General features: G+C 44.1%; 3 protein-coding genes across 6 annotated transcripts; 1 reads left to right on the forward strand and 2 right to left on the reverse strand.

Moving 5' to 3' along the window:
- Positions 1-565: 565 nt before the first annotated feature.
- krtcap2 (keratinocyte associated protein 2) lies at positions 566-3213 on the reverse strand. The gene is made up of 5 exons (XM_053432477.1): positions 3053-3213; positions 1654-1808; positions 1420-1483; positions 1183-1249; positions 566-1064 (listed from the first exon to the last, which is right to left on the reverse strand). The coding sequence occupies exons 1-5, from the start codon at positions 3054-3056 to the stop codon at positions 944-946; spliced, it is 411 nt and encodes a 136-aa protein (XP_053288452.1). The 5' UTR covers positions 3057-3213; the 3' UTR covers positions 566-943.
- A 715-nt stretch (positions 3214-3928) lies between these two features.
- Positions 3929-6183, reverse strand: tmem107l (transmembrane protein 107 like). 2 transcript variants are annotated; one of them, XM_053432628.1, is made up of 5 exons: positions 5698-6183; positions 5520-5587; positions 5338-5438; positions 4485-4581; positions 3929-4324 (listed from the first exon to the last, which is right to left on the reverse strand). In XM_053432628.1, the coding sequence occupies exons 1-5, from the start codon at positions 5782-5784 to the stop codon at positions 4255-4257; spliced, it is 423 nt and encodes a 140-aa protein (XP_053288603.1). In that variant the 5' UTR covers positions 5785-6183; the 3' UTR covers positions 3929-4254. The 2 variants fall into 2 exon arrangements, with proteins under 2 accessions (XP_053288603.1, XP_053288604.1); XM_053432629.1 differs by lacking the exon at positions 4485-4581 and adding an exon at positions 4656-4752.
- A 416-nt stretch (positions 6184-6599) lies between these two features.
- On the forward strand, positions 6600-14727 carry trim46a (tripartite motif containing 46a). 3 transcript variants are annotated; one of them, XM_053432765.1, is made up of 12 exons: positions 6600-6815; positions 7623-7885; positions 8184-8405; positions 9243-9441; positions 9521-9667; positions 9743-9838; positions 10331-10584; positions 10672-10793; positions 10905-11234; positions 11903-12132; positions 12248-12315; positions 12984-14727. In XM_053432765.1, the coding sequence occupies exons 1-12, from the start codon at positions 6756-6758 to the stop codon at positions 13429-13431; spliced, it is 2439 nt and encodes an 812-aa protein (XP_053288740.1). In that variant the 5' UTR covers positions 6600-6755; the 3' UTR covers positions 13432-14727. The 3 variants fall into 3 exon arrangements, with proteins under 3 accessions (XP_053288740.1, XP_053288741.1, XP_053288742.1); XM_053432766.1 differs by having other exon boundaries at positions 7623-7884; positions 8258-8405; XM_053432767.1 differs by having other exon boundaries at positions 7623-7881; positions 8258-8405.
- The last annotated feature ends 906 nt before the right edge of the window (positions 14728-15633 follow it).

Here is a 15633-nt window from a genome sequence, read left to right on the forward strand (position 1 = left end):
AGTAAATATAAAAATATATACAGACACACCAGTGTCTTCTGTTACCTTCTACCACCTCACAGAGAGGGTCACCATGACAGGATAACCTGCCTGTCCAAAGCAGACAGTGGCTTTACCTTCACCAAAATCCATGTTCACATGCTCAGAGATGCTGAGCATGTGAGCATTAGAACATAGTGTGCATCGCAGTCATGCATCTCAGGATATTCTTTACTCAAGGTGAGACGCTCGTGCTGCACGTCAGTATTTTGTCATCATGTCCCAGGACCATGAAGCAGCGTTGGATGCTAAAAATCATCAGGGAGGCTCAGACCACAGTTTGTGGGAGAGGGATCCAAGCAGGTTATGGTCAACTCTGCCTAAAGGACTGATATTTACGAGAGTTCAACATTTGAATTTATTTGATTGACTTTAAGGGGAATGTGGGGCCTTGGTGAAGGTGTGTCCTCTAGTTGTCTTTTTCTTAAACACCTGTTAATTAGCCGAGGCACGACCACACCTCGCTGAACAAATAACCTGACATATTCAAACTGGACGCTGATTGAAAGAAGAACATTACATTAAATGTCTTTTTAAAAGTTTAATTACAAAATGAATTAAACAAAAAAAGTCACTTGATGGGCTGACGCATATACAAATAACATGGATGGGTTGATGAATCTCATTGTAACTAGTGTAAACACAGTGCAGAGGAAAGGTCTTCAATGGAATGTAGATAGCTGTTCATTCACCTTAGTATACCAAGAACATTCCAGATTTGAGATCTATGAAAAGACTATGTCGTAACGGTTACAAATTTGCACTCACTGAAATAAACCGATTTTATAAGAGGGCAGTGGATTGGAGAAATTACTCTGACAAAATATACACAGTTGTGTTTCACTGTCCATCAGCATCTGGACAATATTGATTGGTGAACTTCCAGGGCCGTCCCACAGGTTCCTTAGTTCTTCCTCTTGCCCTTGCTGGCAGCCTTTGCCACAGGGACGGCAGGAGCAGCTGCTTGGTAAAGAGCGGATGATATTTTGTTGATGTAGTACAAGGCGAAGAGGGAGAAGATGAGGCTGGAAAAAAAAGAAGGCAGGACACAGCTCAGGAACACAATTTTAAAATGAGGTTTTACTGACTTTTTTTAGCGACTGAAAGAAGCATTTATGATCCACAGAGGTTATTGTCACTTACCATGTGGTGACACAGACACGATGAACCAAACCTGAGGCAAACAGTGACAGGCACATGCAAACCAGAACTGGAAGGAGAGAGAATGAAGAGTAGAACCAGAATTAGAAAACCGTTCACTGATAAAAACAGCACACACTGTTTGTGATATGGTTAAATGCTCAAATGTGAATTGCACAGGTTATTATCCGGCTAAACAACACAGTGTGCTGAGAACATGAGTTTAACGTCATCACTTACTCTCTGGGAAAATCTTGGCTTGGAATCCTTTCCCGAAAAACAGGTTTTCCAGATTATTAAATGCCTGGAGAAAATGTTAAAGAAGAACATATGGATATTTCTATCTATGTAACAGACTGAATCAATCTGAATCTTTTTGTATTTTCTTGAAAGCTCCAGTGTCATCCAAATAACCAATATCATACACCTATTTTAAGCAATTCATACAAATCCTTAATGCCACCAAAAGGATACAGTGAGGGAACAGATGAAGAGGACCGAGCCCAGGAAACCTCCCAGGATGGTGAGCCACTCGGTAGATCCCAGCTGTTTACTGAACATCTGCATCCCGGCAAACACCAGCACTGACAGCAGGCTGGACAGCACGAGGGAGGTGCCCGTGTTCGCCGCTGCAAAGCCCAGAGAAGTGACATCATCAGGGAAAATATCAGGCCAGTAGACTTGCACTCTCTTGTCTGTTTTTCTTAGGCACACCTTGTTCAACATTCCTACAATAAACCCTAATGGAATCATGATGAAACAGTCACATTATTATTTGGCTCCTGAGTTAAAGATGGGGTTTTTAAAACTTATTTTTTAGCAGAGAATTACAAACACATTTGACCAATCTGAGGTAGATCACTAATGTATTCAACGTCCTCACTGTGCTTACACATATATAAGCAACACTACACATTGAGCTTGTTATGTGGCTGTTGATCAAACTTTTAATCTGATGATCAGTGGTGTTGTTTTACTTCCCGGCCCTTCTGTGTGATCCTCCTGCAGGATGTGGTTTGTGCTGCTGTTGACCTGACACCTGGAGTGGAACACCTGCCAACACGGCAGTTCAACAACAGCACAGACTCCATCCTTCACGGTACACACGCAGGTGAATCAGCACATCGGTAAAACAGCGTCAACACAATCTGGACATTGAAGCGTGTGAAGGGTTTCCTGCAGGTTCTGTTGTCTGACGCTGAACTGCACTGATTTCAGATCAGTGTTCCTAATAAACTGTTTTATAAGTAAGACTGTATGAGGAGGTAATGCAACTGCAGTTTGGGAACTTCGTGTGAAACTTTAATGATGGAGACACATGAATATTCCAGTTTCACATTAAATGGAGACTAACATGAATCACCTTTTCCTGAAGGAGCAGGTTTCAGCAACAGATTTAAGGATCGTGAGAGCAGATTATGGGAAGAATCTTAAACGTGGCATCATAATTATAGTTTAAATCTCTTCAACGCATGTATTTATAATTTTAAACATTAAACTAAAGTTAATTTCTCACACTAGTAAACTGCTGAGCTCTCTGCATGAAGCGCCACGTCAGTGTTCACACTCAAACCCGTCCGACGTGTAGCAGCTAGCTTCATGCTAACAGCCAACATTACCGGCCCCAGCTAATATAAAGTTTATAAAGCCCTCCACACACAAACAGACACAGGGAAAACACAACATGACTCGCTGCTGTTTAATATCAGATACACTGAGTGAACATTACTGAGGCGAAGAGGCAGATACTGCGACCCACTTCCGTTCGTTAGCTTCATCGCAGACCCGCAAGCTAACATCTGAACTCTTCTGTGCAAATACGAACTCTCTTCGCAAATGCACCGGACCGGTGAGTAAATAAATCCACACATACCCATGAGTCGATGTGGAATCAGAGTCCTTCAAATGAAACTGAGGAGAATGGAGTCTAATGTCGTTGAGACAAGAAAACGCTCCGGTGGTGGGAACTAAAGAAAACCTGACGACTACCCGGTGTACATTTGAAGTGGGACCAGTGGGCGGGGACGTTATCAGATCACGGACCCTAGACTGTATACAAAAAAGGTTTCACCATGGCTGTGTTGTGTTTTAAATCAATATTGAGAGATGAGGCCTGGGCCCGGAAAGAATGATTCAGTCTGGTGGGTTTCCTCTTACAGGAATTGCCTTTGCTCAACATTATGAAAGAGAGATTCGCTTTGTATCTTCATTTCTGCCAATTTCTCCAAATAAGTATGATTATTTGTTTAAAAAAGAAATAATCAGTAATGTGCTAGTTTAAATAGGCCCTACTGCAATATCCATTTTCTGTGAAGGAATAGATTGCAATAAAAGAAAGATGTAAATAAGTGAGTTACATCTTAGGTCTTTATTTGATCATCTTTTATTCTGGTGTTATTGAGTATTGTATATTTTAAATCTATCTTTACTCATTTCCACAATTGTTATTAATATTTTATGAATATATAAATGTATAAATCTTGGCCTAATTCACTTGGTCTTGCTTTTCTGCACACTCAACTTTAATTAAACTTATGAATATTGTACTTTCCCACTATTAAAAAGGCTGTAAACTAACCCACCATTCACATGCTTGAATGGGCACTGGATAAAGACCATGGTTGTGGCAGTGATCTGTCAGTAAGGTTGAAAGAGACAGTGTTTGTATGTGCACCATGAAAAAAGTGTGTAAGGTAGACACAAATAGAGTAGAGCATCAAAAGAGATGAGAGAGAAGAGCAAAAGACAGTTTAAGAAACAACTTGTACAAAGTTTATTTGGAATGGAAAAAGCAGTCTAAGATTTTACATAGAAATTTGACAAACAAAGAGATTGATTATTATTTACAAGTAAGCATTCATTTCTCCCCAAAGTTACAAAAAAACTACAACTGACTTTCTAAACTAATGACTGAAACATTTTAAAAATAAGCACTCTGCATCTATTTCATTCAAAAAACACAAATGTTGCAGATAGAGTGGCTTGTATATTATACTGGTGTTTTTTGGTTTTGCTTGTGACTCATTGAGACAGACTAGGACTGTATTTCATAGCACTTCCCATCTGGATCGTCTTTCATAGTGGTTTCTTCTTCAGACCAAAAACAGCTATAAACAGAAGAATCTCCACAAACGCAGGTAACACGCTAGAGGGAGACAGACAGAGACAGAAGTTGTGGGAGAAACATTAACAGAAAAGTTCCAGCACAATGCATTAATTGTTTATACTTGCTCTGTTTGACTTTACTCTTTTTACAAAAGCAATTATCAACTCACTCGTGTGCACACACACGCACACACACCAACCTGCAGACAGCAAAAATAACCCAATATGTCCAGCACTCCCACTTCTCAAATACAAAGAAAGACAAGGAGACAGATGCACTGCAGTGGACTGCCAGAGCTGGGTGAAGTATCTGTCAGGGAAAAACACTTTTGGGAAATAAACACACAATATAAAGTACATGTGACACTAACCTGCAAATGGCAAGGATCCACCAGTAGATTTGACACCCCCACTGCTCAAAAAGAAAGAAAAGCAGAGCCACTGAGGCACTGGCATGGACTCCTGTTGCTATTGCAGGCGATTACACAGAGGGTTGAGTCATGGAATTGTAACTGAAGACTAGACTGACTTATTTATATCCCTTATAAATCTGTTTAAATTCCTTGACATATAATGAGGGCTCATCAAGAGATATTGAGAGTGACACGTATTTCATGTGGAGGACATTTTCATTGTAAAGTTCTGATCAAATTTCATGTCTCGTCCCTTTTTTCTGCCCTGGACTCTGAACTTAGTTAAAGTGTGTAATTCTGAGTTTAGTATTGGTTTGTTTGCATTTGTTACTAACCATAATAGTGGGATCAAACTAGGGACATTGCGTTTGCAGGACCTGGGACCATTCACATAACAAGGAATCTAAATTTAGACAAATATATATATTATTGTTCTTGCCCATTGGAGCCGGTATTTGGCTCCAGCCCTGCATCCTCAAGGAATAAAGCAGGTATACAGATAATGAATGGACAGATAGATATATTATTGTTGAGCTCCCCTGTTGATTTATATTAGTTTCCATTCTGCCGAATCAATTAGATCCCAATCATATATCAGTAATAATGAAGGAGTGACCCACTACGACACAGTAAAGGATACACAGGAGTCCTTGGCTGCAGTTGAACATGGAAACTCCTGAGAAGAATCCAGCCAGCTCGATGGCAAAGAGCCCGAGGGTGACGGCCAGTGCCACCACCAAGCTGAAACAGATTCACAGATACTGAAGGCTGTGTTTTTTTTACTTTATTGCCGTGTGTTGAAATAGTCGAACGTGTTCTTACTTCCTGTCTTCGATTTCATATTGCTCTTGCGTGAAATCCAAAGGCAAACAGGCCTTTACATTGTTTTCCTGAAAAACAAAAACAACACACAAACTATTGAGCAAGAAAAACATTAATTTAATGATTTAAACTTGGGAGAAAGGGTTAGGATGTGTGACAATCTGTCTCTCTAACTTACCCGTGACCAGAAGATGGTGATAACGATGACAAGATGAGCTATGATGGTGAGAAACCGTGCAGGGACGAGACTGCTGACAGCCGACATGCTAACACGGCTACTAGCTACTCAGCTAACACTCAAAACTATATCTATGCTCAAAACAACATGAAACTAGCGAAGCAGAGATTATTCTCATCCCACTGTTTCCTGCAGTAGAGTCTCGCTGCCTCACCACTTCCCCTGTTCGGCTTATGCACAGTAGCTCTTAGCCACAGTGCGATATCTAGCTAACTTTATCCCGAACGAACACAAAGAACATTGGTCGGAGTTAAACGCAAGTTAAACGTAGATAAACATTTGTGTAACAAACGATTCGCTTCTTCTACTAACGACCACACACACGATGTTCACGTTGTTGCTATTCACGCTAAAACACGGTTGCTACAACAACCGCCAAGTCGGTCCATTCGTGAAAACGTCCCGGGGTGAACAACTAATATCCAAAGGTTCCGCGTCCGACTCCGGACGACAATCGAGAACGGACTGGTTACGACAGTGCCACCTATTGGCGATAATAAAAACTGGGCCACAAACATTTGGGGATTTGAGGTTAGTGTGATAGATAAAAATTAAAAATATAAAACATCTACAAGAGGCTAAACAGGGATGAATACATATTATGTTATTATAATAAACGCCAAGCATCAATTATCATAAGAACACTGCGATGACAGCGGGCGTGATGTTTTTTATTATCGTCAATAAATACATATATATAGCTTTCACTGTAACACAATTAAATAGCAACTCGAGCAATGTGATATGTTTATATATATTTTGCTCTATGCGGCTGTATTGATACAACTTGCACCTTCACCCCCTCCCTCCCTCCCTCCCCTCTCACCCACGACGACGACTCGTTGTTCTGAGACAGACGACACATCACCGCGCACGGAGGAACACGCACAGAGCTCCAGTCCGATGAGGATGCTCAGCTCCAGGCCTCTACGTTTCATCTAACGTCGGCGTGCTGGTGGGTTTCCTGCAGAGCATCGCAGAAGACGCTGTCATCAGTCATGGCAGAAACGGAGTTGCAAACCTTTACCTCGATCATGGACGCGCTGGTTCGCATCAGTGTGAGTATGACGCTCGTTAAATCAACCGGTTTATTTCCACCATGCCTTAAGGTAGATCCAGCGTTTTCTCACTCATTATGTGTCAGAGAATTTGGCCATTTTTCTTACACAATTGGTGGCGTACGTGCTGAAAGAATGTGAAGCGTTCTTGCCTTTCGAAGATTTTGGTTGGCGTTTAATCAGCCATAGAAAGCGATGGAATCCTCCCAGTCAAAGCTGAGAGTGGAGGTGGGACGACACGCGACACAGGCCATATCCACAAAAGCGAATCATCGCGGCAGGTAAAGCGGTGGATGTGTGATGCTTCTAATTGACAGAATATGTTATCAGTAGTTGAAAATGCGCACATGATGAGAAGGTAGAGAGATGATGAGCGTTGCCATAGAGACGGGATGCTGCATCACTGGACCAGGGCCTAAAGCAGTGATACGTGTGTAAAACTGATTCTGAGAGAAACAGAAGGCTGAATATATTGTATTTCACTCCATTACCAAATTGGGTGTCCTGTGTTTGTAGTACCTAATCCTTACAAATGATAGGGGAAGCTAGAGGACTCCAGTCATTTTCAGGGAGAGTGGCTAACGCCTGAAGCAGGGGGTAGTTCTTTTTCCTCCCTATGCTCCGTATATCAAACACCCGCCTCTGTACCCAGTGTCTGCATCAGCTCCCTCACTCGCTTTGGACTCCTACACCTTTTTTTCAGGCCAAAGGAGGTTGCAGAAACTAAAGAGCAACATGATTGTGTACTCATACCAGTGACTCAGCCTTTATCTGGTCCGGCTCCTCACACAACTCTCTCCCCTCCAGTCCAACATGAAGAGCATGGAGCGGGAGCTGCACTGCCCGGTGTGCGACGAGATGGTGAAGCAGCCCATCCTCCTGCCGTGTCAGCACAGTGTGTGTCTGCTCTGTGCGGCTGAGGTGTTGGTGCAAAAGGGATATCCTCCACCTGAGCTCCCTCCAGAACCCCACTCACCGGCCTCCACGCCCAACACTCGCTCCCCGCGTCAGGGACGCCGACCCACGCCGAGGACCCCCGACCGCCTGGAGCGGGTCCTCAGAACAGGTAGTGGAAGGCTGCAGAGATTCTTTGTGTTCATCATTCACAATAAGCTTGACATCATGATATTACGATTCAGATGACGATGGCGTGTGATGTCACTGCATCCCATTCAAATAGATGATCTAGCTGACTCATCACTATCTTGCTGCAGACCTACACACATTAATCTCATGACTTATTTAACTGCATGTAGAGCAATGGCCACGGAGGCAGAGAGCAGCAAGTATCTGTCGAGCAGATGTGTTTCAGTGTGTGTAAGCAAATAGCTCTGCTTGTTTCTCTTTTCACATCCTCCATTCAACAAACACACCTTCTTCTCCTTCTCTACATCTCAACCCGTCTCTTTTTCCTCTCGGCGACACCTGTGTCCTTCTCCCAGTGTGCGGGACTTACCCAGGGCGAAGGCGGAAAGACGCCCCTCCCCCCATGTTGTTCCCATGTCCTTCCTGTCAGCAGGACGTGGAGCTCGGAGAAAAAGGCCTGACAGAATGCCTCCGCAACCTCACTCTGGAGCGTATCGTGGAGAGGTGTGTGTGTGTGTGTGTGTGTGTGTGTGTGTGTGTGTGTGTGTGTGTGTGTGTGTGTGTGTGTGTGTGTGTGTGTGTGTGTGTGTGTGTGTGTGTGTGTGTGTGTGTGTGTGTGTGTGTGTGTGTGTGTGTGTGTGTGTGTACTGTAGCAGACAGGGTCACAGGTACAGTCTGGTTCCATCAGACTTCTTACTGCCGTCTAGAACATGACTTTTGTTTTTTCATTTGGATCGTTATTAGCTTGAAATCAAGAACAAACCACTCCAAAGGGCAATAAAGAAACGCAGCAAATAAAGCGCCTAGTCAATACTGCTTAATAAATGAGACAGGAAATCATTTGCTGGAAGGAGGTGCTTTAATGAATCTCTCCTTTACCCCAAATTCAAGGTAAACCTAAGTGCAGATTGCAGGGACATCTAAAATAACTGCAGCATCTGACAACAACTACTCTGGCAAAATGATTCAGTTTTACAAAAAGTGATGTTGGATAACGGAGAGTAAAATCATGCATGTCCTTCTTAAATGTTAATTAAGTGAGAGGAAAAATGATCTGAGATTGCAGGCGGCAGTTTCATAGAGTCACGTGCAGCAGTTTCATGAGGTAGTGGTTCTTTTGGAGCGTGTGACGCTGCATGTTTTACTGCTCAGAATGTACAAATAAAACAGCTGCTGCTGCTGTATCTAGGTCAGGCAGTAACAGAGTTGGACTCCTAACTTTTGAAAAGAGAGCAGGGACAAGCATCTTCCAAGTTTGAAGAACTTCTTTGTTTTCTGTTTTTGCTGCTGCAGAACTTTAAGCTCTGCCCTAAACTCTGTGTATCCCTATATGCCATCCAGGTATAGGCAAACGATAAGTATGGGCAGTGTGGCCATCCTGTGTGGTTTCTGTAAACCCCCTCAGTCTTTGGAGGCCACTAAAGGCTGCGCCGGCTGTAAGGCCAACTTCTGCAATGAGTGTTTCAAACTGTACCACCCCTGGGGAACTCCCCGGGCTCAGCACGAACACATCCTACCCACCAACAACTTCAGGCCAAAGGTCAGTCTGTTTCTTTGTTTTGTACACGACACCCATCTCCCTCTATTGTCTTTGTGCCTAATCCTCCTTTGTGCTCCAGGTCCTAATGTGCACGGAGCACGAGCAGGAGAAACTTCTGTGGTACTGCCGCAACTGCCTGAGGCTGCTGTGTCCGCTCTGCAAGCTCCGCCGAGTCCACCATGGACACAAAGTGTTGCCTATAGCACAGGCCTACCAGGCCCTCAAGGTGAGCGTGTGGAGTCTGTTGGAGAAGTCTCAGGATTATAGCTTCAGAAATTTAACTTTTGTTTTGGTGCTGCAGGACAAGGTCAACAAGGAAGTCGACTTCATCCTGGCCAATCAGGAGACAATACAGAGTCAGATCACTCAGCTGGAAGCAGCCATCAAGCAGACGGAGGTGAACCGGAGTTTCTCTGCTTTGTGAAAGTGTCAGTTTCTTAATTGTCTTTGGACAAAAGAAGCAGAATCTGTTTTACACTATATTATGGTCTACACAATGAATCCTTTTATTTGTCCTCTATATAACAGGTTGAACGCAGTGTGTTGAAAAATGCAGAACAGCAAAAGTTTTGACACTAATCAACAATAATCCTATTTAGTTGAATATATTTTAATGTGTTTTAATCCGATTTAAAACACTTTACTGTGTAAACCGCTGCAACTCAGGGGACAGGTAGTGTTAGCACGCCCTCTAGAGGCCCAGGGCTCTAGTGCAATGGCCCACTCTGCAGGCAATAGCTGAATCCTTGTCTCTATGTTGTCATTCCTTATCTGTCACTGTACTTTATCATATCCTTCCCTGTATGTCTGTCTGTCTGTCTGTCTGTCTGTCTGTCTGTCTGTCTGTCTGTCTGTCTGTCTGTCTGTCTGTCTGTCTGTCTGTCTGCAGGCTAACAGCACAGTAGCCCTGCAGCACCTGATCCTCAGTATCCGGGATCTGGGAGCAGCCGTAGCCGAGCGTCAGGGAGCTTTGGCTCTGGCTGTGGAGGGATCTCGCAGCAGGAGGGAGGAGGCCCTGTCTGCTCAGGTCTCAGAGAGGCGTGGACTGATGGAACACGCGGGCCTGATGGCCTACACACAGGAGCTGCTCAAGGAGACAGACGCACCCTGCTTTGTACAGGCTGCCAGAGTCACTCACAACAGGTATTGTGACTGTAACACACCCGCTTTATGACAGTTTTGTCTCCTTTTCTCTCTTCTTCATGTGTCCCTGTGTCTGTCCCCCTCCAGGCTGGTGAAGGCCATCGAAAACCTGCAGTGTTTCACCTTCGCTGCAGATTCCTCCTTCAGACATTTTCACCCGGACGCGACCAAAGAGATCAAACTCATCAACAGCTTGGAATTCATCCGTGGTGCGCTAAGTTCTTCGTTCCTATGATATGAATTCTGCAAAAAAATCAAATCACGCTTTGTTTATAAGCCAGTTAATGAAATCTTTGGCTCATCATTTGGCTCATCCGCAGCTCCAGTGGCTCCAGTCATCGACACTCAGAAGACATTGGCTTACGACCAGCTGTTCCTGTGCTGGCGCCTCCCTCAGGACTCGGCCCCGGCTTGGCACTTCTCTGTCGAATACCAGCGACGGGCGGGAGGAGCCGCGGCCACGTGGGGCGGCACCAGATCCCCCAACGCTGAGACGTCATGGCAGCGCCTGGATGAAGTGAGAGGGACCAGTGCCGTGATCGAGCGGCTGCAGATCGACAGCGTGTACGTGCTCAGGGTGAGAGGATGCAACAAGGCCGGGTTCGGAGAGTACAGTGAGGAGGTGTACCTCCACACCCCCCCCGCACCTGGTGAGATATGCAGACGTGTTACATCATATCATCAGTGTTTAATTTTTTACATTTCATACACTACAAAAAAATCATCTTTCCATTCTGTTTATACAAGAATAAGTAGTATGCTTCAAGATTTGAATTTGTCTAACTTCCATATTTTCCAGTATTGCCATTGATTGATTGACTAATCTTGATCATTCTTTTCTCTCCATCCCTTGATTTCCTCCATTCCCACCTTTATTTCATTTTATTTAATTTAATTTTAGCTCCAAACCCTCTTTTTTGTGTTGGTCATTCCAGTTTCATCGTGGTGCGACTCTTTGTGCTTCTCTGTTTCTCGCTGCAGGTCTGTGTCATTGCACTTTCAACTATTCTTTTATTTATACAGTTCATCCATTGTTCGATCTTGTTGGTTCTACATATGGTAAAAACAAATCTCTACTCTGTCTCTCATATTAACTGATAGGTCACTTCCTATTTCCCTCTTTAATACATCCTTCTCTCTTGATCTGCCTCTTACTCTTCTTCACCTCCTTTTTCACGATGTGTTCAGACTTGTTGTAGTTTAGAATCTGTCCCAGCTACAGGATCTAAATCCTTCCTCCCTCCTTGACTCCTTTCCTTTTTTACTCCCCTCTCCATGTCTCTCCCTCCTCCCTCCTCCTTCTCTCACCTCCTCCCAGTGCTGAGTTTCTCCTTGGACTCTCGCTGGGGTTTGCACTCTGACAGGCTGGCGCTGGGTAGAGGCCAGACGTACGCCCGCAGCGTGCCGGGCCTCTCCCTCCTGCAGGCCGCTGACCGCACGCTCACTTCCTGTCACCTGACCTCGGACCTGCTGGTGGCCGACCTGGCCGTCACTCAGGGCAGACACTACTGGGCGTGCTCTGTGGAGCCTGGGTCCTACCTGGTAAAGGTGAGAGGAAATCCGGTCTGTCAGTTGTTTGGATGATATATCGGCTCAGCTCTACCTTACTTACCGACTCAGAGTGGATGGGACTGAATCTTTCCTGTGTGTCTCTCTCTTGCAGGTGGGAGTAGGCCAGGAGACGAAGCTACAGGAGTGGTTCCACCTCCCTCAGGACATGGCCAGCCCTCGGTAACTAAATCTCTCCTTCCTAAATATACAACAGACCTTGTTTCTCCTGCCCTGGAAAAGAACCGCAGATATGAATGGGATTTATTGGGACCTCATATTTATTTGGAGCACATTCACTGACATACAGGGGGATTACGAGCCACGCCAGAACTGTCACTGTCAGGATTATTGGAGTTTTAATAGATGTTTTGGCCACTTGGGGGCAGTGGAACCACTTGTAAACAGGAGCTTGTAAATGAGAGTGGAGAGGCTGAATCAAAACGGTGAGGTAAAAACTAAAACAAGGAGCATTAAGCCTTGATATCATCAGAAGAACTTACTTTCCAATTCAGCTTCTTTTTTGGAAAACTTAATCATTTCTTATCACAACCTTTTTTTACAAATCCATATTAAATTTGGACAACATTATTATAAAGTTTCAGTCTAATATAAGGTATTAAGATCCCTCTTAATAGATTTGTGTATAAAGTTTTTAGTGGGTATAAAGCCAGACAATTTTCTGATAAGACAGAAGCATTGCAATTGGAGTATTTCACATCCTCAGGTCAATCATGATTGATCCTCAGGTCCTACTGTGTTTTTGGTGAGATACATAATGAACATATTCATCCGTCACTCAGCTTTTCTCTTGTTCAGCCTAATTTCTTCCTCCCCTCTTCCTCCCTCAGCGGTGACCCAGACAGCGGCCATGACAGTGGGGCAGAAGACGGCCAGGACTCCCCTCCCTTCTGCTTCCTCACCATAGGCATGGGCAAGATCCTGCTCCCACAAGGGCACGGTCACATACAGAGCCAGGCGGACAGCCAGAGCCACGGAGGAGTGCACTCCCACGGCAGCAGCCACAGCAACATGCATCACCCTCACACGGCTCCTCTGCCGCCCCGACTGGGAGTGTTACTGGACTGCGATAAGGGACGGGTCACCTTCTACGACGCCCACTCGCTGCGGATGCTGTGGGAGACACACGTGGATTGCTCAGCTTCGGTGTGTCCGGCCTTCTGCTTCATCGGCGGGGGGGCCCTGCAGCTTCAGGACCTCGTGGCCAGTCGGAGCGTCGAGGAGCCGCCGCCACGGAGGGTGACCATCCAGACACGGGCGACAAATCTCAGCAAGTAAAGAAGGAGGCAGATGATGGACACAGCTCATGTTGTTGGAGGACGAGTGTGTGAGTTCATAATTAACAGCCTTTGATACTTAAATGAACTGTCAACGATAGGGAGACCCCACGACAAATATCGGATATTGTTTTGCATTTGCACCTGAAAATATCAAATCTCTCTTTCTTGCTTGATCATGTTTTTGTTCCTTGACTATGGACTATGTGGCTGAAGTGATTTCCGACTATGCAGAATCCTGTAGACAGGGTGAGTCAAGCACCTTTGATCAGAACAATGACTTGCATTGTAAGAAAATCTGTCGTCCATTTACACTTGTCTTAGCTTTTCCCAGACATCAAAAAATTGCATGCAAGTGTAACTTGGATACATAACTTATAGCAACGCAGGTGACTGTCACCTTGTAAACGCACCTCAGATGAACACTATGTCTAATTTTTTATCGTAATTCTTATGAAGCCTCAACACGTGTCATCAATTGGTAAATATTGCAGAGTTACAGAGTTTGAATATGTTTCGGTCGGTGATTAGTAAACCCCTGCTGGCTCGAGTCAGGACATGACCTTTTTTATAGTCACAGTTTTGCATTTCAGAAGGATGTTGCCTCTGCGGTTTCAGATTTACAGAGATCAGAGTTTTAAAAACAAGGTTGTGAAGAACAATGCTCTCGTCACACTGGTTTACTCACAAACCTGTGAATGCGTTTCATGGTTTTACGTTAAGAGAAAAGTTGAAAACTCAGATGGCCTACTTGTTCAGAATTACACTGTGGAGTCTGACTGATTTGCACATACATATTCATGATCAGCTGGAGGAAGTGGAGGGATGACAACCAGCTGTAGAAGGTCTAATTTATGAGCAACTGACAGTCGCTCATTTACTAACTGACTGACTGACTCCCAGTTAGGTCGAGGGAATGTACGAGTCGAGTTATGTTTTATTACAATGCAAGAGATTGTCTTTATTCTAATATTTTCAAATCAACTGGCTCTGACTGTATTTTAATATATAATATGATTTTCTGGTGTGTGTGTGTGTGTGTGTGTGTGTGTGTGACTGAGAGAGGGAGAGCTCTGGCTGTGACTTTCATGCTTTCTGATGTGTGTGTGTGTTGTGCGTGTGTTTGTGTGTGTGTATCCTGTCTTGAACAACTCGTGTCGACTCCTCCTCTCCCGTTACAGCGCAGCCCTTGAATGACTTTGGACTGTAGCATCTCAGAAATCAGAATCGACAAATTTAGACTTTGCAGAATGTTTCTATCATGTCACGACAAACACAATAAATGACTGAAAACTCACATGGAGTCACTTTGTGTCGATGAATGAGCAAACTAGAAGCTGTGAGGTGAATTGTATTGGTATTTAATGTATGATGAGTAAATGTATCTCTTGCATAACAAAAACAGTAGGAAAAAATGAGTGGCGTTTTACTGTGACATCAGAAACTTTGTCTTTAGTATCTGCCGTCCTATACAGACAAACCTTTCAATGTTAATCCTCACTAGCATCACAATCTCTGTTGTGAACCTCTCACACCTGTCATGTCACCGCCCTGCTAACGCCCACCACCGAAGTTACAAACGTGTCAAACTCAAACGTCGGTTTGATTGTCGCACGCTTTTTCTACTCACTGTAAACACATGAAACATATTCAGCTTGAGACGATTAAAAATAGAATCTCTTTGTTCGAATGTCACGCAAATAACGATGATGAGGTGGTTCCACCCTGCGGATGAAGAGAAGTGTTTCCTTAATCACTCCAGAGTTCCAGAGCTGCTCGAACAGGTAAAGTGGATCTTTTGTGCCACAGGGATTAAATGTAATAATCCTATTTTTTTTGGAACCACGGCACACCTCACAACACCTGCTACACAACTACCGCAGCGCTCCACATCTGTGTTGTGTGTCAAGAGATCAAAAGGACGGAGGGATGAGCCACTGTGACTGGTTCTTATTTATCTATCTTCTTTCTAATTTCATTTACTTTATCCTTTATCAAACCTGGGAAGTCCTATTAGGATAAAACATCTGTTCAGCCAATGTAGTCTTGGTCAATGTTGCAAACAAAAGATTCATAGTAGAGATGTGAACAGATTCACCTGCAAGAACAAACCAAAACACAGACAATAGAGACAAAACAAACAAATATTGAGGTCTAAGAAAATTGAGGTTAACAAAAGCTTATGTGAAAAGCAAAGACATGA

This window comes from Pleuronectes platessa, chromosome 10 (assembly GCF_947347685.1).
Source record: "Pleuronectes platessa chromosome 10, fPlePla1.1, whole genome shotgun sequence".
NCBI lineage: Eukaryota > Metazoa > Chordata > Actinopteri > Pleuronectiformes > Pleuronectidae > Pleuronectes > Pleuronectes platessa.

What these genes read in the sequence shown, in the direction of transcription:
- krtcap2 (XM_053432477.1), bottom strand. An exon ending in AGCCAAGATTTTCCCAGAGA is followed by an intron (nt 1,250 to 1,419) that starts GTAAGTGATGAC and finishes CTCTCCTTCCAG; the next exon opens with TTCTGGTTTGCATGTGCCTG. An exon ending in CGTGTCTGTGTCACCACATG is followed by an intron (nt 1,065 to 1,182) that starts GTAAGTGACAAT and finishes TTTTTTTTCCAG; the next exon opens with CCTCATCTTCTCCCTCTTCG.
- tmem107l (XM_053432628.1), bottom strand. Translation starts at nt 5,784, where the DNA reads ATGTCGGCTGTCAGCAGTCTCGTCCCTGCACGGTTTCTCACCATCATA. An exon ending in TATGAAATCGAAGACAGGAA is followed by an intron (nt 5,439 to 5,519) that starts GTAAGAACACGT and finishes AATCTGTTTCAG; the next exon opens with CTTGGTGGTGGCACTGGCCG. An exon ending in GTTATTTTTGCTGTCTGCAG is followed by an intron (nt 4,325 to 4,484) that starts GTTGGTGTGTGT and finishes GTCTCCCTCTAG; the next exon opens with CGTGTTACCTGCGTTTGTGG.
- trim46a (XM_053432765.1), top strand. Translation starts at nt 6,756, where the DNA reads ATGGCAGAAACGGAGTTGCAAACCTTTACCTCGATCATGGACGCGCTG. An exon ending in CGGGTCCTCAGAACAGGTAG is followed by an intron (nt 7,886 to 8,183) that starts TGGAAGGCTGCA and finishes CCATTCAACAAA; the next exon opens with CACACCTTCTTCTCCTTCTC. An exon ending in CTGGGTCCTACCTGGTAAAG is followed by an intron (nt 12,133 to 12,247) that starts GTGAGAGGAAAT and finishes TCTCTCTTGCAG; the next exon opens with GTGGGAGTAGGCCAGGAGAC.